Consider the following 23,267-nt stretch of genomic DNA (forward strand, 5'->3'; position numbering starts at 1 on the left):
GGCGACCGTTTTCGAATGCTTCGATGCACAGTCCTAAGAACAAGGCGATTATGACAGGTTCACACACTCTGCAGACCAATGAATAATGATGATTATGCTAATTATTATTATTATTATTATTATTATTATTATTATTATTATTATTATTATTATTATTATTATTATTATTATTATTATTATTATTATTATTATTATTATTATTATTATTATTATTATTATTATTATTATTATTATTATTATTGACGCAGTAGCTGTGAATGTGTCCTATGGCGATTTTCCACTTGTCCAGCCAGATAAATATCGTCCAGCGCTTGATATTTACTTACAATTCGCGATACCAAGTTGCAGGAGATTAAAGGGTACAGCAACACCTGTGTGTTCTAATTTCTCAAGCGGAGATTACGTGGGTCTTACCGCTATCTTAATTGTGCCTATTGGTCTTCAGTAGTAGAACTAAGATATGTTAATGACCTATTCGAGGTTTTCACGAATATTCTTCACAATGGAATTAAGAAATTTATACAACTAAAAGGTGCTAAATGCTCTAAATCTCCCTACTGGCTTTTTCTTGAACTGAAAACAGCTTTAAAGCTTAAGGACCATGCTCACAGGAAAGCACGGCGAACAAATCAGGAACACAGGCATATATATTTTAAAACGTACAAGGCGCCCTCTAAACGTCTTTGCAAGCGTGATCACTCTATCTATATATAGAACCTGTGAAAGCTAGTACTTCTAAAAATTTAAAATCTTCCTCGAGACGCATTCGTGAACAGACAAGACAGCCAACCATAGGAAACAAGGTATCTCTCTACCTAGTGGCGACAGCCCACCTGTTCCAGATGTTGCGAGCGCCTTCGCCCTACACGATGGAGGGTGCAGTGGCGGAGTTAGTGAGCTTTCCAATCACCCTTCTCTGGAATCAAGTGCATCGGTCTCAGAAGAACGTATTGTTAAGAGCACGGAATTGTTTTTTCCATGTGGTCCTGATGACATTCCACTTGCTTTGATTAAGACGGGGGGGGTTTACTTGTATTTTCTATTCTGCATTAAACACGAACAGATTTCCAAAGGCGTGGAAGCAGCGTGGTTCGTTCCCGTCTTTAGGTCAGGGGCAAGAACTGCTGCAACTACAGGCTTATTTCTCTCCTATGCGCAGCATCTAAATTATTCAAGTCAACTCTGCAGTCAATAATTTCCTCCTCTACTAGAAATACTAACATTACTCAGCAGCATGGTTTCATATCTGGACGCTCCCTAACTACCAACCTCATTAGCTTCATGATGCATGCCTCTCAAGCAGTGTATAGGAAAGACAGCTGGGTGTCATTTATTTTGACCTCAGCAAAGGGGTTGATGATGTATGCCGCCAAGTACTCCTTCGAAAGGTGACAAAACTTGATCTGCACCACTCTGTCTCAGCGCTGATAAGACCTTACCGACCGGTACTGCTGCGTTAGTGTAAATGGCCAGTGATCAGAACTTTATGCGGTTACAAATGAAGTTCCTCATAGGTCTCTCCTGGGCCCTCTTCTTTTCTCGCTATTTATTACCGACGTTCCGTTAGTCATTCAAAATTCTTCAGTTTTGTTATGTGCTGATGTCGCGAAACTTTTCAAAGCAATAAAAAATGTTGATGATTGCGCCGCTCTTCATGGAGACATCGTTAACGTTGCGCCATGGTGCGCTGAAAACAAGCTGGTCATGAACGCATCAAAAACAAAACTTCTAAGCTTCACGCGGGAGACTAAAAGGAGTCTATCTTGCTATAGCGTTAAAGACGTTCTCCTGCCAAGAGCTCAGGCAACAACGGTCCCTGGCGCGTACTTCGACTGCTCTCTCAGTTTCTCGCTCCACGCTCAACAGACGAGACAGCGTGCACTTCGGACACTCGGGCAGTACGTTGGATGTCGAGAGACTTCAAACAACCAGGGCCATTTGTCACTCTATGAAAGAGCACATGCCTTCCAGTTCTTGAGTACGCCTCCGTCGCTTGAGGCGGCATTTGTAGGTCCAATTGTGAACTTCTCGAAAATGTGCCAATAAAGTTCACGTCTATATTTAAACATTGAGTCTGTCAAAAGCTTTCCATCTCCATAGAGCTAACACAGACATTGGCGTTATCTACCCTCACCTGTAGACGCACCAAATTGGATGTGCTTTTTCTCCACGAAATTGTTGCATGGAAAAATCTGCTGCCCGCACTTGCTTTCTAATAGGCGCTTTTACATTCCGTAGAAAGGCACAAGGAAACAGCGCTCCTTTCAGCCTTCCGACTTTTGTGATGCTCTATGTAGAGTGTAGGCGACAGGTCATGCCCACTCAGAGTGCCTCGGTGTCTTCATACCTAATTTTAATATTTTTCTGAAAGGAGTTGCAAAGGAATTTCAATAACTGAACAAAAATACTTTCATATCTATTGTGTGTCCCGTCATTCAGTAATGCTTTTTTTTTGTTTCTCCACTTTTGCTTTGTATACTCCTCGTGTACACATTTTATGCTCTGTTAACATTTGTATTCGCGAAATTATTATTGTTCTTTTATATGGGGGGGGGGGGTGTGGGCGTGCACTCGTTTTCCTGTGCGTAGTTCCGCCGAGTGCGCCAGCACCAAGATCTTCGAGGTTGTTCCTGGGCTCTTGAATAAACACATGTGATTATTATTAATGTTATTGTTGTTGTTACAGAAATAGAAGACACTCTCGGCTTACTTCCACTCAGTTTAATTTCTGCTGTGTTTATCATGGTGTCTTTGTTTGTCGGCTTCTCGTGATATACTTAATAAAGATCGGGCCCCTCGGTTAACCCCTTTCTTCTCGTTCCATCGTGCCTCAATGTCATTTCGAGATACATTAACCCAATGAAATAATACGTATGGTCAATTTGCTTTCCAAATTGATCATGTTTTGCCATTGTGCTGCAATTGCACCCAGAAGACCTCTTGCTTCTTTCTTCCAAATGGCTTTTTTTCTTTTATTGGTTGACTAATGGACTAAGTGAGTTGGTTTAGTTTACTTAGTTAGTTAGAGAATTTAATGCAGCCCCTGAGCGTCCTCGCCATTACGGTGGTCTAAACCACGGTGGTCTACACGATGGCACCTGTTCAAGTTTCGTGTACCGAGTATATTGCTTCTAAAAGCTTGCCAGCTTGTGCCGACTGCCGGCACGAAAGCAATCGACGAAGATGTCGAGTGTATTTGTGGTTAACAGAGGGCGCCTCCTGTCTGCACTACTTGTTGTGCGCGTTGTGCTGGTACTAACCTATGTAGAACTATCTGGAGGCAACGCTTTTCGATCGCTTACATTGAAGTTACATTGCAATCAGATTAAAGTTATTTTCTAAGCAGCGTTAGTTAAATTATGCAATACTAACATGCAATAATGATGCGTCGCTTCAGGTGCTCCCTGTATATTAATTTGTCCTCGCACAACATGTAGCGGTTTTTCGGCAACTTAGTTTTGAAAGTATTCAAGAGCGCGGGTTTGATGAAGCGACCGTCAATACTTACCGCAGTAATATTACTTTATTGCAAGTTCTTCAACGTTTAGGGGTAAGAGCTCTGACACATGGTCAAGCTGTGTGCTTCGATCTGTTGCCTGGGAAACTGTAATAGATGAACATCGCCGTGCCCTAAGATTACGCATTAGTTCTGCTTATTCTTTGTAAGAAATGCTGCAGCTGCTACCATATTGCACCAGCACGATTCTTATAAATGACCAGCCCAATCTCTTGAAGTTCTCATTATCTCCTTTAACGCATGCGCAGGCACGCTTTCAGACGCACACACGTGAGCGCACATGCACGCAAGCGAACCTTTGTTTGAACAGGATTGTGAGCTGGGCAAGTTGGTGCTTGATTAAGTTTAAATATTTTTTGCTTAAGACGAGTTCACTTCGATATTCAATCTTAAATGCTCATTTCACACTCCAGCTGCACCATCAAAAAAAATTTTTTTTCCAAAAAACAACAAGACAGAAAAAAACTATGACAATTTACTTCACAAGGCTTCTTTCTGCTTTTGGCTTTTTATGTAATTTCACTGATATTTCACGTTGACCGCTTCCTCCCGTTTATTTATGTGAATGTGCACCAAGAAAAGAACGCCTGCTTGACAGTCCTTGCGAGCTAGTTTCTCATTCAAGATGGCCCGAATATCTCAACAAGAGTTCTTCCTCAAGGCGCCTCAGAACAGCAGCAGTGTAGCAAGACTCGCAAGTTTGCATACTATATTTTACGAACAAATAAATGATCAGGTTAAAGGCTCAGTAAATGCAGTTTTTAATGTCAAGCGGCCATGGGCAGTACATGAAGCATTAAGCAATAGACAAATTTTTCCTTGCTTTAATTTGTTTTGATTTTCTTTGCTTGCTTGCTTGCTTGCTTGCTTGCTTGTTGTCTGAAGTAAAAGTAATGTGCGTCTGTTGGGTAAACTGTTCTCTTTAACCGTTACAATACTGACCATTCTTAGCGCGGCTCTCTACCTGGTGTATTATAATTTGCATGCTGCATTCGTTTTGTGCGCTTTTTTTTCGATCGTTAGTTTGTTTTTGTCCGTAGCCACATACGTCATCTGTTTGCCTAATGCTGTATCTGTTTGGACTTTATGCAGATGAATGTTCGAAGTGGCTGCTTTAGCTGCCACCCTGAAGAAGGTAGGGCTGGTTTAACAGCCACTTGCCGATGTATTCTTTGCTGTCGACAGGACGCAGTAAGCGCATAACTCATCTGCAGCAAGAAGAGGGAAAGGGAGAAAAAATCTCCGGATTACCGAAGCGTGTTTCAGGGGAATGACGCACGAGGAAGAAATTATGATGCTACGACAAGAAACAACAGCTTTCTCTTCCTTAGTTGCTACTTCCCTAATAATAGTTTCAACGGAGTGAAGGCAGACCAGTGTTTCTTCTTCGGGCGACGCAAACAACCGAATTGTTTTTAAATTGCCATGTCCCCGCAAGGCTACAAACGCCGCTTCTTTGGAGCAACAGCTAGCGAATTACAGCATTATCGAATACTAGCAATTAGCGATGGAATATAAATCCATAATATAAGAGCATAAGAGAGGGTTGTGGTAGTATTGAATTAAGGCACCTTTAAATCTGTCTCGTTCTTTATTTTCATTAACTGTGCTCACATTTGCTGCAATTCTAGTGTGCGTTTGTTTGTCTTGTGTTATTGTTGCTTGCACTATTGTAACTGTCCACATACTATTTGTCATAGTCTACTTTGTTAGGTTTTTTAAGACACGTCAATATACGTATGACGCAAAGACGGCAATCCGTATTGTGTCGCTGTTTACTCCCGTTCTTTGCGCTGCTTGCTTTCGAACTCACGTACCAAATAGCTTTAAGAGTGCGCGTTATCACTACTTATGTTGCTTTTAGTCCAAAATTACCACATGGCCTGTTCACTGGAAACTATCATATTGATTTGATTTGATTCACTGGAAGCAATCTATAGCCTACTATAATGAAATAATCGACATAATCTTCAAACATTGACTTCAAATATGAACACTGACTTTAAGTATGAATGCAAGATGTGTGGTATTCAATTGAGATGGGGTGCTTTCTGTTCAGAGACGGTAAAACGTACATGTATCAAAATACAATATTTCCTTAAGTTAGAACTACAGTGAAAACTATTGTTTTTAATGAACCCACGGCCTTAAATTGAAAGAAACGATGGGGGTAATTTTTGTCCACGATAACACTTTCACCGCATCATTATGCTACATAGCTTATTATTGGCGCAGACCACTTATATTATTCTACAGGCCTGGAATAATGTAACCTTCTCTTTCAATTCTACTCATTTGCGCGCTTCTTCAGTGTTCGAATGTATGCCAGATCTTCTATACCACGAGGACCGCCAAATCGTGAGCTGTAAACGGTAAGAAAGTAATAGAATCGAGCAAAAGTAATCTTTAGCTTATTGACCAGCACAGGACACAAGGGGGACAAAAAGAAAGCACACATAGTGTCAAGATCATCGGTATTTCAGCTTCGCTATTGTATCCTGGTGTTCACGCTTCACCTGTGTTCGGCAGTAGGACGTACCAACACGCCAAGATGAAACCCTGTAGTAGACAGCATAATAATTTGTTTATTTTGACGACGGGTGGATGGTGCCGAACCTTCTTGAACTTAGGTCCGTTGAACGTATTTAATTACTGTGGCTTCTACGTAAGAGAAACTTCAATGTATTTGTGCACGCCAATGTCTAATCCCCGCCGAAGTAATCTTGCTTGTTTTATACTGCGACGACGGACGATTCCAAGCCTTCTTTACATGTTGCTAATTCAATATATTTACTTAAATTGCCTTCCGTATCAGAGAAATCCCAAAGATTCTTCTACTTCCTCCTGCGTAGCAAAGTCACCAATGTTTTTCTTGGAGTAGCCGTAGCGGTTGTCCGCTTCGAATGAACCTTCCAACTCGTCCATTTTGCTCCAGAATGCATCGTAGTCGAGAGGTGGCGCCTGGCCGCCAAACTCTGCCGGAAGTTCTTCTGGTGCAATTTCTTCGTGGAGGCTCTCGAAGTTTTCCCCGTGAAATTTAAACTTGGCAGAGGACAGGTTAGAAAACAAGAAAATTAGGCAAAGTTTTTACGTCATCACAAACACTTTACAGCGAATTGATAGAATACATGTATAAGCGCCAGGTGTTGCTGGCTTTGTCAAATTTCCGATGGAATTTCTCGCCGCAGAGGCGTCTGTATCGGCCGGCGTTTGGTATGTTGCGACACCATGAACCCGAGCACATGGGGATTAGACCCACGCACGCGTAGCCATGCGTGACCTAGACGTATCCGGGGATAAGGGGATCTTGGGAAGGGGGGGGGTTGAATCGATGCTGAGTGCTTGGATTTGAAAGGCTCCTTGGCGGAGGCAACATAACCCTTTGTCCTCGACTTCACGTAGGCGGCCCAACCCGAACTTACCCACCCGGGGCAAATCGGCAGCTGATTTTTGCTGTCCGCCTCACCGACCTTCTCATTCCTCTTTTACTGATTTCTGTTTCCTGTCTTCTGTTCCATTCTTCTCACTTCCGAATTTCTGTGTGGTAAGGGTTCACATTGCAATGTAGCTAACCAGTCTTGATTATGCTACACTTCGTTACAGCAGCGATGTACAACTGGCTCTAGCGTAACTCGCTTAGCAGGAACTCCTCTCACGTCCCCGGGTTGGGCTTGTTGGTTGGTTGCCACCGCTTCCGAAAAATGACAACGTACTATGGCTATCTCATGTCGCCTTCCCTCAGATCGGGCTTTGAAAAAAGGCCGAGCTGATGTCACCTGTAATTTTTTTTTTGGTACGAGTCAGGAATAGCTGATCCAGTACAATGTCATCCACAGCGATAAACCCGGAAAAGAAATCCAGACTAATGTCACCATTTGTAATTGCAAAATTCTTCAAAGAGGTTAATATTATTTCTTTCCTGTCACTCCCTGGTCAAATGGGATATAGATTTACATTTTTATACACCTGCCTGTTTATCGTACGCGATATTATTTGAGGATCCTCATCATGGTGAAAGCCTTTTAAATTTACCCCACTAATTTCCACAAGATATAGCACACAGTGAAGTGCCTCACAGAAAACACATGATTTGATATGAAAACTCAAAACAAACAAAAATAGCCCTGCTTACAAAGAATGAGCTAGAAACACAGAATGAATAAAACAATGCTTTATCATTTGTGTAGTATTAACGGAAAGATATGAGCTTCTTGGAAAAAGCTGCTAGAATGACACTGAACGCCGGCAACGTTGCACAAGGTGCAAATTTAAAATACAATATAGAGATTTGAATAAAGGCATTGTTCGATGATAGATGAGATTTTTTTACAATCCGCAGAATTTAATGAATTCAGGGGTTTTGCGTGCCAAAACCACGATTTGATTATGAGGCGCATAGTAGTGGGGGGCTCCAGATTAATTTTGATTAATCATCAACGTGCCCCAAATACACGAGACACGGTCATTATTGCATTTAGTAATCATCGAAATGCGGTCACCGCGGCTGGGATTCCTTTCCCCGACCACGTGATTAGCGATGCAACACCATAGCCTCTAAGCACTACATGGCAGGTAGAATCTGTAGATAATTACCAGAAATGTTCTCCTTGTTCGATGCAATAGTACTGGCTTTCGAAGCAGATCTGCATGACCCAGACTGTGACGCGACGTTTACTGACACTGGTGATGTCTATGCATGTATTTTAAAACTAGTAGCAAGCAATATGCTCACGCAGGTTGACTGCGCGATAAAGTGGTCGTTCAGGGCACGGTTTACAAAGCAGTAGTGAGAATTAAAGTTGCTTTCGCAATGACAGCTCCTCGATGTCTTGAATGCCAGCCAACAGTTAGGGTAGTATACATTAGATTCCAGACGTTTTTCTCAATTTGGGAGCGTCATAGAATAACAGAATAGTCGGTGAAGTAACCACTGTCGCAGTGAGTTCGTAGCCAGAAAAATCGCGGATGTTTCATAAAGTGACCTTGTTTACCGAACGCACGCTTGAGAGCAGCACGATACCACTCCGCAAACGCCCCGTCACGTGGCTTTTTTCATATTTCGCGGGCTTTCTTTGCAATCGGGAAAAAGGGACTACGTGAGACATATCGTAAAGGAAACAGTCGATCCGTGGTTTCTCAAGGTGCTCTACAAATCTGCGTGTCATACTTGGGGTCCTCAAACAATAGTTAAAAAGTTGGGTAATTAAACTTAATTAATTAATGAGTCATGGGGGAAAAATTGTCTGTGTTACTATAGCCTATTGCGAATAGTATGCGTTCAATTCAATTGGCTTCCGGCGTGCCTTTCATATTTAAAATCTTGGCTCAAATTATGTGGGACACCTTGTATATACAGAGCAACCGCAGACAGGTTAGCCAGGAGAAGTCCTGTTTGCTACCCTACAACAAGGAAGAGGAAAGATGATTTAAAGGGATAGCAAGCAACAAATCATGAGTAGGGAAGAGAAATAGGCAAGCATCATTGTGAGACGACACAAGCCACTGTCACAGTCTATCTTGCAGTATTGTCGACTGGACTGCAGTGTTATCGTCACGCGAGTTCGTGAGTGGCACTGCATCGATCTAGTGATCTTAATAAATAGAAAAAATGAGTAGCACCGAGAATTTCTTAGGGTGATTTTTTTCGGAAGCAAGTTCTTTTCGAGGTCGGCGTTTAAATCGATCGAATGCATAGCATAAGTTGAGCTAATTCCTGGCCTATCAAAAACGACCTGCTGAACATGACATGTGCAAGTTTTCTGAGCATGTGCAACAGTGAATAAATAAATAAATAAATAAATAAATAAATAAATAAATTTATTTCTTGCCCCTGCGCAAGGCGTGCCAGCTATTGACGCGCAATGTATTCAAACTCACTTACCCTTCTGGTCAGCTTGCTCTTCATGAAAGGTTTCATGAGACCATAAAGTATGTCGAAAGCATGGACCTGTCGCACGACGTGGAAAGCTTTCAACCTGGACGGCATGCAATCCTGAAATGTTCCTCATCGTAAATTTCCCAACCGAGAATACAAAAAAGCTTGAGAGAAATAGAGGCGATGTAGGCCTGAGTCAGGCAACCTCACCACTGAAGTGACCCTTACGCACTTGCCAATAATATAAAAGGATCTTTCACAAGATCAATAACAATTGAGTCAAAGACAGGGTTAATTAATTAGACGTACACAGAAAAAGGAGTTTATCGACGATAGCTGAACTTCCCTTGATAGGGCGCCTTGCCAGTAACAAACCCCCCCTTCTCCCCTCCCCCCGCCCCAGCACAATGCACATACCGTCTGGTATGCCTTGACACGCTACGTATACTCTGGGGCTGCGGCCCATTGTCTGATCCTCTCCTTCCAAACTTCAACCTGCATCTACCGCACAATGCTGGGCGGCTGACTCTAGCCACCACATTGTAACCTCAATAGTATCTGGCGGAACTCATTGAATCAACTTGGACGAAATTCACAAGTGATGCTCTGCACTGATGGCCTTTGGAAACACAACTACATTATTAAATAAAATCTCGCTCTCTTTCTCTCTCGCTGTGTGTGTGTCCGCGCGCGCGCGTGTGTGTTTGTAGGACACGTTTGTCATTGCAAAATACAAAAATTGTTCGCGTTTAGACGATCATTCATTTACTCATTCAGAGATATCAAGCGCCCTTGAAACCAATTCTCAGATCTTGCTCAGCCACGTCCCGCAGGTGGTTGTAGAGCCGCCACAAGAAGAGACGTGGCTCGTAGACCATCACAGTTGTAATAAACTATAAACACGTAATTGGGTGAGGTTCAAACGCTCTCGAACATCTTGTCAGTTTCCATTCTTGGTGTGCTAGTGTCCAATCCTTTCCAGAATGACACAAGGTTTTATGTCGTCAGCGTGTCTCACTGACTTCGTTCAAAGAGTGCGTGGTCGGCACGCGTTATGTGTAGCGCACTGTTTCCTTTTGATTTTTTGTTATCACCCCCAGCAGTGCTTTTGATTGCTACTTCTAGCGCTTTAGTAAAATTTGCTGATGTTTTCGTCATGTTGTGTGCTTCCGTTTCTTCAGCGCTGCAAATATGTTGAAATACTCAAACGAAGTAGCTCAATGTTATGCCTTAACCACTGCATAACACATATAGAGCCAACTGAAGTATGCACAATATTGCATCAATTTAAACATTCATGACCAGATTTACGTAATCTTCATAGACTTCTAAAAAAATTCGCAGTTTCACCCGAAAGGCGAAGCAACAATGCGATAGCAAATTAGTGGACAGCTATACGAAGTAAGGATAGTAGCTTTATTGGATGCTGAGTTGTAAACATTCGCTTACTAACTAAATTAACAAGCACGATGTCAGATGCGCGCAGGCAAACATGAACACATCTTACTCAATGACCTCGTACACTCGCTGTCAAAACGCTGGATTGAGAAAGGGTGGCAGCAGCAGCGAGCGAGTTAACCTTCGTTCTGCCTCCCCCTTCAACTCGAACTACGCGGCGAGAAGACAGCGCATGCGGAGCTATCAGCATGGGGCGCACTTTGTACCCGTCGCTGATCGCTTTCAAGATTGCGCCATACGCAGCCGCTGCCAGAGTAGAACGTCGCCTACGTCCGGTGCCTTGCGCGCAACGGAAGGCGCCGTGCTTCTTCCTCGCTTGCTCGCGCGAGATTGAGCCACCATCGTCTGCTTACACTCGCACGCTTCCACTCTCAAATACAACATACGGCGCGCGGCGACGATGTGATGGCCATTGTACTTGATACGGAACTTCATGGCGATGCCGGCACCAATGGCGACGGCAGAAATGCGCCTAAACCGTCCATGTAATTGCTATGGCAATAAAAGTTTGACAGGATTTGTTACAAGAAACCATTGTTAAAGCTCGGTGGACTAATAAACGATGCAAAAATTAAGAGGATAGATTGCCGAGAATTTGTGCTCATAATTCGGCTTGGTAACCTTAAACCATGTTGAATCCACATCAGCGGATGTAATTTGGGTGTTCGCCAAGGATCAGGGCTTGGACACTCTTATTCATTATTTATATTGGCGATGCTGCAGCAATAATAGCTAACAAGTCTGCTAAATTACATCTGTATGATGACGAGGGCGTCCTCTACACCAGCGCCGCTAATGTTCACGAGCAGTAATATTAAATCAAGCGTTTTTGATCTTTCGCTATTCCAGCACAAAATGGTACTTGGAAATCAATTTCAATGAAACATTAGTCATGATGTCTGCTATACCAGAGGGAACATTTTTATTTTACATTTAGTAAGCGATTAAAGCATTATTTGCGCTATGTCAGCGAATTGAAGCACCTGGGTGCCATGTTCACGCGTAATTTAATATGGCAGAGACACGTCAACACAATCTGTTTTAAGTACCCAATAAGTGCTGGGTTTAACTAAGACGCACTTTAAATACTACTGCCAGGAAATGTAAAGTAACTGCCCTCAAATTTGTTTTATTTATTCATACTGAAGGCCAACATACTGGCCCATGCAGGAGGGTCAATACAGTTGCCAAGGTAATGAGAATGCAAGAAAGATAATAATAAGAATATATATAAACAGTGCATGAAAAGGATGCAGCCCATGGCCACGTTACATAAATCAAAATGCGTGCCTTAGCACGGTAACTACAACAAAAATAATCGCACATTTGAATTTATATGTGGATGAAAAACGCTGTGCCAAACAACAATCGGGCGCTAAACATAACAAAATACAGAAAATTTCATAGAAAAACGCGAAAAATTGTTAGAAATACAAGGCCCAAAAACGATTTCTTGTTGGGCCCGTAATTATTAAATGGGCCTCTATAGTATCGCCACCTCAGTGCGTATACAAGTTGAGGAAGGGGACAGAAAATTCAGGAATATTGAGTACCTTGAAACCATCCACATACATAAAGGAAAGAAAGGCTCATTTATCCCTGTTACGACTACGATTCCTCCCCGTTTTTACACGCTGACGACTTATATTTTTGATCCGGGAAACACAGGCGCATGTGTGAAAGACTTTTCACGTTTTACAATTAAATGACTGTGCACTCGTCGACTAACGTTGCAGCACCTATGACGTAAAATGTTTATCGCGGTCGATTAACCCGAACCCCGCACACCTAATATTGTGCCTTCTCGTTGCCATTTTTCTATGACTTTAAGTTTTATTTGTTTTGTTTTCTGCTGCATTGTGGAATAATAGATGTCTTACTGAACAGCCTGCCATTTGAATAATCTTGCAGTTAAGTTTCATATATTATGTGATGTAGCCCTTTCAGTTTTATTCTCTTCCATTGCATACTTTGTATTAAACCAAGTAGTGCGGCTGCTCTTATGGCGTTTGCTAACGTTATGCATATTATTCTATTTTCTGTACCCACTACCACTATTTATTGAAATATGGAGAGCTGTATTTGAATATTAAAGAAAGAAGAACATACCGCGCTTAACTCGCTTTCAAATGTTACAATTTGTTGTACTAAATGTTTATGAGAAAGAAAATTTCCTAATATACACAGCATTGTTGATCACACGAACATCATTTCTCACCTGCACGTATTCGAGCCCCCTCTGGATGAGGCCAGGATTAAAAGACAGCGCGCTTCCTACGGCGAAGTCCTTGCAGTCCATGATCAGAACCATACCGATGGTCTGTGCCGACGGATGTGACGTCATAAACTCCAAGCACATGAGACAGGCGCGTTGAAAGACGGCCTGCGTTAGCTCCTTCGGGTTGAACGCGCCTACAAATCAAGAGTAGGTCCATGAAGGAACAAATACGTACTCTTGTTGTGATTATCAGTACGTTCACGCGACACCGACGTCGTTTAGTCGTTTCTTATGACACCAAAAGAAAAAAAATGTTGCGTCCGTAAATATGGGGACGGCTTCTAACAAGACTCTAACGCGGGCACCTGTGCCACTCTTCAATATTTCCAAGCGAAGTTGTTTTTTATAACCAAAATTTCAGCGCTGATATTGAATGCACACAAGCCAAAAATTCTACATGAAAGTAGGGAGTTTAACCATGACTGTACCTGATGGCTTGCACTAGGGCAAGGGTAAAAGGGGAGGACGACATTGAGAGAAGGGAAGAAAGGCCAAAGTGACGCGCACTGGAGTGCCGAGGTGGTGAAAATTTTCATCACTCAGTCAGAGATGGCTTCTCAGACTGGTTTCTTTCGGGAATCGCAGCAGCGCTTTTATGGCTTTCTGTGGCGGTTGTTTGCGAGACAATGGCTCGAAAATATTGTCTAACAAAAAAATTGTTCCGTTTAGCAGGTCCGCAATAGTAATTATCAACATTATTGCATTAAATGGCGTGGCTTCCGTGTAAACCGCAATGCCTAGCTCATAAGTAGATCGCCGAGTGCATAATAAGGATCGCACAAATTGTATTGTAAACGCGCGCCTGCAAGTGAGTGGATCGCTGAGTACGGTGGTGCTGAGGACTTTTCTCAGGTCATTCGAGAGCAGAAAATATCATTCTTTCATTAACAGCACCGCATCGTTTCAAGCAGGGTCGTCTTCTAGTATTAGAAAACATGGTGGTTAATAGATGAGTGGATTGTTCCAATATGGCTTACTTTTTTGTTGGCCAAATTAAATTTGCTACTCCGCGTTGCCGCTATTGCTCCTATGGAAACCACTGTGATGGAATAACACTGAGGTCTTCGAGTTAATGAGTATATACGAGTATGATCGAAAGGAACTAATACCTAAATTTATATTTTTATATGCCTTATGGTGACCACACATTGAAGTTATAGAAAATATTTGTTACCTAGGCTCTTTACTCTAATAACTTACGCTAAAAGAGTGGCTAATGAACGGGAGTGGTAATGCTACATGTATGACTTTATAAGACCCTACTTTACCGACCTTGAAAGCTTCGATTTTACCTGCTTTGGAAATGTACAGTTCCATATTTGTTTTGCTCGAGTCATGTTATCAACGTTTATGAAAATTATACCGCAAGCGATTACTTCCCTTATTCAGCCAGTGCTCGGTTAATGGGTATAAGCTTACATAATTATATTCCAGATTTACATATACTGTACAATATCTCTCGTAGAAGACCTCCTAAACAACCTGATAACTTTGACGGGTAACAAAGATAATGGTAGCCAGCGATGGCTCATAAATATGTAAATATTGTCACGTGGTCGTGAGGTCAAAGAACACAGTAGCAATACTGTGAAAGGCAAAACTAGCTTTTATTGGGTGAACCTGTGCCCACAAAACAGGCTACGCTTAAAGCACAACGAGAGCGGCGAACACAATCGACGATATTCGAAAATCTGATCAATGGGTCAATCGCGTTGGCTTTTATACATCAATCGTCGAATGTTCCAGACTAATCGCTGGGACACGCGCACCGTGCAGAACGTTCTATATTATAAGCGTCGCGCACACATGCAATCAGATTACACAAGTTTCCGTCACAGACAGTGGATGGAACCATCCATAACATTCCAGAAACTTCCCACACATGCAAGTGCATCCTGCGCTGTGCGATAACATTTATTAGGCGGTGAAACGTGTCGCCCGGTAAAGACATGTACACGTGTCAATATTGTCCAGGAGAAATAAACTTTATCTTAAAATTCTTGACAGAAATACGCAGTAATAAATACGCTCTGTCCAACAGGTACATTTTCTTTATATTAACTGATCAAATCTAATACATCGTATGTAATAAACAGCTGTGTCTTACCAGTACTCACGTACGGGTCAGAAACCTGGAGGCTTACGAAAAGGGTTCTACTTAAATAGAGGACGACGCAACGAGCTATGGAAAGAAGAATGGTAGGTGTAGCGTTAAGGGATAAAAAAGAGCAGATTGGGTGAGGGAACAAACGCGAGTTAATGATATCTTAGTTGAAATCAAGAAAAATAAATGGACATGGGCAGGACACGTAATGAGGAGGGAAGATAACCGATGGTCATTAAGAGTTACGGAATGGATTCCAAGGGAAGGAAAGCGTAGCAGAGGGCGGCAGAAAGTTAGGTGGGCGGATGAGATTAAGAAGTTTGCAGGGACAACATGGCCACAATTAGCACATGACCGGGGTAGTTGGAGAAGTATGGGAGAGGCCTTTGCCCTGTAGTGGGCATAACCAGGCTGATTATGATGATGATGATGATGATGATGTATTAAACACTTAACTGAATACAAGACAAGATAGCAACATTATTCGTCGTCAAAATTCATTGACGAAATTATACTATTGAAAATATTCTTGGTCTGAAAAACATTACATAAGCGAAAATTTATATTCGCTGCAAGTGAACTTAGGTGGATTTGGCGCTAAATGATAACGGCTCCTCAAAAAAGAAGAAAAAGATCAATTCGACGGTGGCCTGGATTGAGAAATTGTAGAGCGTGGCAATTACGCGCAGGTTTGGTCCGTTTTCCGAAGGCAGCATGACGCAACGTGTTTATAACGTCGGGAGCTCTAATTGTAGTGAAAGTGATTGTCGTCACTGAGGTATGCCTGAATGCAACGGCAAAATGTTAAATCAAGCAGCGTTCAAAATTGCGCACATCGCCACAGCTACCGCCGAGCTTCATCTGGCACACATTGAAAACAAAAATAAGGAAGAGAGAGAGAGTAGTTAACATCCGTTATGCCGATGATACCAGGAGCAGCATCTTCCCAATAATGCTTTAGCAGCGCGAGTAAAAAGACGAGCCAAAAGACGGCCTCGCATCTAAAATTGAAGTCCTCAGTCGCGAGTAGCTCTGCTTATGCGGGCTGTGTTCTTTTGTTGATTCGATCAAAGCTGGTCGAGGGCTAATAAGGACGAGACAAAGGAATTTCGTTATTGTCACATAAAGCGCGAATTATTCAATTCAATTTCCACAAACGCAGCGGCGGTGAAGTCTACTTCACAGTTGCTCACGCAGCGCTGCGAGAATGAGGCATAGTGACGCTGTACGCAGAATGGACGTAGAGCTCCAAGTATAGCTATACTATACTTGGAGCTCCATAGAGCTCCAAGTAAAGCGCAGCTTTAGGCTTTTCAACCAAACCCCTTAAAACACAGAAAATTCAGAGGAGGCATGAAAAATGCTTGCAGAAAACACGGGAAAACATGTGGGACTTCAGTAGCTAGGAAATGTTACATGCAATAGCGATGTCTGTTACCGGCCTCATACGAGGAAGGCACACGATTAACACACGAAGAGGGAAGCGAGCGCACATGTAGCTCGTGCCCGCTGCTGGGTAATATAGGCAGAACGTAGCCTCCAGGTGTGGTGGTGGTGGTGGTGATGCTGGAAAACAGTTAATGGCCATATATACAAGAGAGAGCAGGGGAAGGCCTTAAGGCCAACCTCTCACAAAGTCTAGGAAGGGTCCCTCGTCCAGGACCACCCCTGTGGCTTCCGCGACTGCTCGGGCCCTAGCCACGAGAGCTCTTTGGCTCTCTATGGTAGTGCAGCCGAGAAGCACACCCTCCCAGCTTTCTCGGGTGGGTGAAGGAAGGGGGGGGGGGGTAAGCAGGGTTAGAAGGGCAGGTCCACAGCATGTGGTAAACATCCGAGAACGAAAACCCACAGTTTGGGCACTGCCCATTAAATGCAGGATTAAAATGTTTGAGAACTGCGGGGCACAGTACTGCGTTGGTGTACAAGCGGAAAAGCCAGCGCTCCTCGCTTTCAGATAGCCCTTTCGCGGGGGTGAAAACGGCTATGCTGATTTTGGTAGAGCTGATTGATTTTTTTTAATGTAAAATGCAGGGGCTGGTCGCGGCATTGCGCTCGCTGCAGCCTGCCAGCTTCGATATCACACGCTCTGATCGCCCAAATTCGTCATGCCACAGTTCCACAAGTAATTGCATTTTCACAGATACAGAAGTTAACCTGTCTTGTACAGAGAGCTCGTTTATATGGAAGTTTAAAAGTTAATTATGGAATATGTTTAATGCGCAAGCATTCGTGGGCGAGCTCACAGGGCGCAAGGAAAGCAACCAATGTAGGCTCTGTTCACAAACAGGGACACTCACACACATAATGTGGGAATGCACCTCGCTCCCGTTTTCTCATCCCCCCCGTCAGCAGCGAGACTGGCTGGTCAGCCGGGCCTCAGTTTCGGGCACGTCAACCGACAGCTTGAACTGGTGGACTGGGCGGATAAGGCCAAGCAGGCCCAGGGCTTTACTTGAGCCCGACCCCTCAGCCATGTCCCCCTTTACCCTTCCCCCTTTCAGTAAAGTTTACCACCACCACCACCACACCAGCCCTGCCACGCGAAATGTGCAATGCGTTGTATCTGTACGAATCTTCGCAATTTGCAAGACATTTTCTTGTTATCATAGTGCAAATGTAGGTGATTGTTAGGTTTTACGCGAAAGGGAACAATCTAAATAAAAAATAAAAATAAGAAGAGAATATCCATAGGGACACATAGGGCTCATTAGAAAATGCTCGGGGAAGCTTATAGTAAGGTCGTGTTGGGTCAACTTGAATTTTCACATTGGGTAAACTTGAAATTTGGAGGTGCGTCAAATGAAATTTGGGGTAGGGCCAAGTATAAATTTGGGGGTTGGGCAAACTAAAATTTGAGGGCTGGCCCACTTAAATTAGGGGGCGGGCCACAACTTGGAAGTGCGCCACGTTAAATTGGAGGTGGGCCAACTTGTAATTTGCACATGCGCTAATTGAAATTTGGGTGTGGGCCAACTTGAAATTTTGAGGTGGGTCAAATGAAATTTGGGGTGCGCGAACTTGAATTTGAGGATGAGCCAAGTTGAAATCTGGGGTTGGGCCATCCTAAATTTAACAATGGAACACATCGAAATTTTGGATCGGGCCAAATGAAATTTCACGGTGCGCCAACTTGAGATCTTGAGGTGGGCCATCTCAAATTTGAGGATGTACCAAGTAGAAATTTGGGTTGGCACAATTGAAAGGTACAGTTGGGCCAACTTTAAATTTGGGGATGAACGCACTTAAATTTTAGGGCGGGCCAATTTGAAATTTGGGTGTGGGCCAGCTAGAGATTCTGGGGTGGATCAATGTCCAATTGCACGCTACTGAGTGTCCTTCGTGTTATTATGAACACTTTGCGGGCCGCTGAACGTGTTCAGATGCTTGGCGCGTTTTCATTGGGCCATACCGAGGCGCAGTCAGAACGCAGACGAGAGCTTGCGTGGACAAGGAACGCGCGCATAATACAGGCTTGCGGGAGCGACAGCGATGGTGATATGGTATCGCGGTGACGCACTGTCCCTCAGCCTTAGAAGCTACTACAGCAGCTGCGGCTCGATCGGAGATCGTTCAGAGCGCGCGTTCGCTTGCGCCACGCGCAATTGGCCGAGGCCGCGCTGCCGTTGTCAGCCACGGGCTGCGGACACGTTTTTGATGACGTCAAATTCGGACGCTCCTGTCAATCATTTTGAGCACGTCCTCCATTAAGAGCAGAACGAGACTAGAGGTGTGAAGTTCGAGCGGTCATGCGCTCGTTGCATGACCGCCTTCGCATGACACGTCTGGTAGATTGGATTGGATCCAAACGGTGGCTGTGGCTATGGAATGGCACGTTCGGATCCGATCCACTGTCTGATTCGAGAAAATGGCACTTGCACTGGGAGCTTCGGTTGTGGCAGAGCGATTGGAGACACGAAATGTGTGAAGAAATGGGCGAAAGCAAACTCCGCCGTCACTTTCGTTTCTATAAATGAAGAGTGCGTTCGTAGTGCGTCATCGGGTGCAAGCGCGCCAGTCGAATCTTGTTCTTGTGTCTTGAAAAGCACGTCACTTTCCCCGTCATTTCTTCTTCTGTCTTCTTTTTTCTCTGTGCACGACATCACCTTGCAAGGACGCAGAGAAACTAATAGTTATCAGTTGTAGTAGTCATACGTGTTTAAGCTTTAGAAGAAAAAGAATACAATTTTATATAAAGATTTTATTCATTGGAAAGCGAGAAAGATGTCGTTTGGCAGTTTATTTTCTACAAGCAAACGATAGAAAAGGCACGTCGCCTTCCAGAATGTTCACCGCTTGCCGATTGGTTGCTGTCTCACTCCCGTTATCACAAATTTTGCATACTGCCCACTTTGTGGCGTTCCAGCTACTGAGCAGAACACGCTTCAAAGAAAGATCCCCGGTCGTCCCCCTGGTGTTTCCTTTCGACCACTCGGCTACGTCGAGGCGCTCTCCTGACCGGGGTTCTGGGTTTATTGGTGCATTGGCATCGAAGGGCCCGGATGCGACGAGAAAATCTGACAATTATCTACAAATGCCTAAGCATTTTTTTCCTGCTGGAAACGTCATGGGTATAGGCGCGCAAGCTAGGAAAAGCAAGTAAGCTAAGCTAGCCAGAAACGAAGTCACAGCCGAGCTAAACAACGTTTCTGCATTAGTCGGCAATTCTCAGAATTTCTGCAGCCTCCTTTGTTTTTTAATTAGCGAGCAATCGCCCCGTATCAACTATCATCTCATGGTCGCCACCACTGACGGCATGTGTCTCAAGGGTCCTTTTATTTGAAAATTGCTATTTTTTTACTTCAACTCTTCGTAGAAAGACCCTGTATATTAACGCAATAGCGTTAAGAGCCTCATGTCGCAGAAAATCTGGCGTCCGCGTACGGGGTCCAGCGTCGTTTCGGTAAATATAATTCCGAACCACGATTACCCAACCACGCAGGCCCTCCGTGTAGCGCAAATGAGTTACTAAACTAATTAAGTTTCTCAAAATAAAATAAGTCAAGGAAATCGTAAAGTACGACTTGCGCACAACCTACAGACATGATAGCGCCGGACTGTAATATTACTATAAAATAAAACATAATTCCGTTACGCGGAAACTGAAATACAAGCACCTTCTCCAGCGTTTTTACCATACATAGACCGGCCACAATTTCTCGTACGAGAGAAGTAAAGTAAGTTGCTTTAGTGCTGATGATGGCAAGTCAGACTTTTTTTGAAGTCCTTGGACTGTAGTTTAACTAGGGTACGGCTCACACACCATGGACGAATCGAAGGTCTTGCCGCAGGGGCATAACCTTACCTGCGAGAGGCACGGTGTGCGAAGACAGTTGCACTGAATGTCGTACTGGGCCTTTCTACTGGGACACTAGCGAGATGATGGGTAGGGGTCCGTGCGAAGTGTCTTATGCGCACATGCATTGTTTCAATGGTAATATGTGCTCTAATGGTGTAATCTTAGGAGCGACTGCAATAACTACAGTTGCCGGGAAGCGTGAGAAGCAGTCAGGGATCTTTGAATGTTATGGCTTTCCACTCTTAAAGGCAGAGCTTAAGCGTCATCCAAAGTTTTTTGAACGCTTGTGGGCCCGGTCTTCTCCTACTGCTTAAAACAGGCCGGTTTCTTGAAGACAGGGGTGAGAATTGGTGAGAATAATGGATCCTTTTCGAAAACATGCGGTGGTGGCAGATATTAATACATCTGTAATAACGACTAGTAACAAATCATTAGCCAAACATTTGCAAATTAACTTGTTACTAATTGTTGTAGTTGTCCTATTTTACAATTGCGTAATTTACGCCGGTTGGCGCTCAATGCACGTTCAATTACAAGGAATCCTGCAATGAGCAAATGTGGACGTATCTTTCAATTTCCCTGATAATTCATCAGTGTCAACATAGTCATTCGTAAACGTGAGGACAACTTCCATTAGAGTTCCACTTAAATATTTATCCCAAATCGTTCCTTAAGTTCAGTGCAAAATATATATACGTAGAGCTTGTTTTAAAGACTGATCTTCTGTCCTTCGCACGCATGTGCAAGGCATGCCCAAAAGAAATATAATGCGTATTTAACGAATAGTAAGTACTTCCTTAGCTAAGACTGATTGTCGTGCATTAGTTGATGTCTCCTGTCGTTAAGAATGCGCTGTTCACATAAGAGTCTCCGACTCGCTGGGCTAGGAAATTAGTTCCTCCTCCTTTGAAATAGGTTGTGGTAGAGTTACGCGTAGGTACGCAGGCACGTAGTTAGAATATATTATGCTTTATAGGATGGGGGTACCGGTGATCGGCATGGTGCAACTTCATCTGATTGTAGCCACAGTTTGACGTGGATAGAAATGTGTTGCTTCGCAATATATAGAAGAGGGATTCTTTCACAAGCTGCCTTTTAGACGTACAGTGGTCCCTGAGTGATGCAGTGCAAAGGAGAAAAAAAAAGCATTCTAAGCCAATCGATCATCTTTCTTTCAGACGCCGAGTGGATGAACTTTTGGTGTAACACGCGTCTGTAAACAGCATAAGAGATGTTAAGGTGGAACAATTCTCTGCTAAGCCCGCCATGCTATATGCGCCTACTGCTACGCTACTGCCACCACGCACCACCCCCCACAATGCGCCTAGGTAAAATTCTGCAGCTCTGAAACAGCAAAGAAATACTCGCCTATATTGCACAGGAAGACTGGACGTCCACGTCGATCTTTGCCGGGCAGTACCATGGCCAGTTTACGCGCAGAGGGGGGCACCACCGAGGGTAAAAATTCGCTGTAGATGGAGTCGCAGGCGGACCGGTTGTAGTAGTAGTTTCTGATGGTTTGCATGGCCGCCTCCACGTTGTACTTCCTCACGCGCAGGAAACGGATGAGAAACTCGGCATCCGTTCTCGCGTTCAGCTCTGGCTCCTCTGCGTGTGTCGGTTATCCACATAGATATAGCGTATAATCAGAAACAGTCCCTTCAATACAGAAGACTTGGAAATGGCTTATCAAAGCTACAAGTGCGAAGTGTGAATCTTTTATTGCCTGTCTGTCTCATTTAGCGATGCTTCCGCACTCACGTGGTGTAAGATTAAGCTCAAGTGACTGCTATTCGCTGACCTTCTTCGAGATTTTCAACTTCACTACAGTGCGGGGGGAACAAAAAAAAGTAGATAGGCAAGGCAATCGTCTTTTTTTCGGGAGGGATAATCCTCGGACACTGGCCCTCCAGACAGTCCTCAGCACAGAAGCCGTTGAACACATTCCTGGGCTCCTTAATGACATGACGCCGCAGTGACAGACATTGAAAAGTGTCATGCACTAGATCTCGCTTTCTGGCATTCAGTTTTTCTTCTTTTCGTTTATTCCTTTACTTTCATTAACGCCTAACCCAAGCACAAGCTAGCCAACTGGCCTAGAAACTGGCTAACCCCCCCGGCCTTTTACACTTTTGTTCCTCTCCTCTCCTTCGGCATCTTGCATTGTTCAAGTGTAAAAGTATATAAGTTGTCTCAAGAAGTATTCATCCATTTTGATCCCTTTCTATTTATAGCAAACGAGTAGCTTGCTAAAGAACTGAGTGAACACTCTATGTGCTCACTGAGTTTCTTACCTGATATAAGCTTGGCTAGCTTCTCCAACGATTCTTTCCTCCTCGTAGGCGTTTCGCCGAGATCATCTTCTGCGATACGCTGAAGATGAAAGGGAAGGGCTCCTTCTGATGTGTCGTACACATCATCATTGGCCGACTTCTTCGTGTACGTGCCCTGCATAGCAGCTCTATGAAGAGTCTTGATTTTCAAGCACAGCTGTACTAGTCACACTCGGTTGCCCGAGAGCTGCTTCGCAAGCGAAATAGACAGTTCATCTTGTAAAAATGTTTGAAATGTAGCAGCTGGTTCATACTTGCACAGCCGGATTAGAACAAATTATATCTATTTGCCGCGACCACACTAGGCCGCACAACAATTTCGTATAACCCCCCCCCCCCCGTCATTCTCCTGACGTTAACTCTACGCTTAGGCAATAGAGCAGAAAAAGAGATTGAGATTGAAGGT

General features: G+C 43.7%; 1 protein-coding gene across 1 annotated transcript; it reads right to left on the reverse strand.

Moving 5' to 3' along the window:
• Positions 1 to 6,118: 6,118 nt before the first annotated feature.
• Positions 6,119 to 23,029, reverse strand: LOC142583612 (retinaldehyde-binding protein 1-like). Its single transcript, XM_075694101.1, has 5 exons — positions 22,823 to 23,029; positions 21,897 to 22,136; positions 13,069 to 13,262; positions 9,399 to 9,509; positions 6,119 to 6,559 (listed from the first exon to the last, which is right to left on the reverse strand). The coding sequence occupies exons 1-5, from the start codon at positions 22,980 to 22,982 to the stop codon at positions 6,329 to 6,331; spliced, it is 936 nt and encodes a 311-aa protein (XP_075550216.1). The 5' UTR covers positions 22,983 to 23,029; the 3' UTR covers positions 6,119 to 6,328.
• Between the last annotated feature and the right edge of the window lie 238 nt (positions 23,030 to 23,267).

Source organism: Dermacentor variabilis, chromosome 5, assembly GCF_050947875.1.
Source record: "Dermacentor variabilis isolate Ectoservices chromosome 5, ASM5094787v1, whole genome shotgun sequence".
NCBI classification, from domain to species: Eukaryota; Metazoa; Arthropoda; class Arachnida; order Ixodida; family Ixodidae; genus Dermacentor; species Dermacentor variabilis.

Coding starts and splice junctions, on each gene's coding strand:
- LOC142583612 (XM_075694101.1), bottom strand. CDS start 22,982: ATGCAGGGCACGTACACGAAGAAGTCGGCCAATGATGATGTGTACGAC. Junction 22,137..22,822: donor GCTAGCCAAGCTTATATCAG/GTAAGAAACTCA, acceptor CGACACACGCAG/AGGAGCCAGAGCTGAACGCG. Junction 6,560..9,398: donor AGAGCAAGCTGACCAGAAGG/GTAAGTGAGTTT, acceptor TCCTCTGCCAAG/TTTAAATTTCACGGGGAAAA.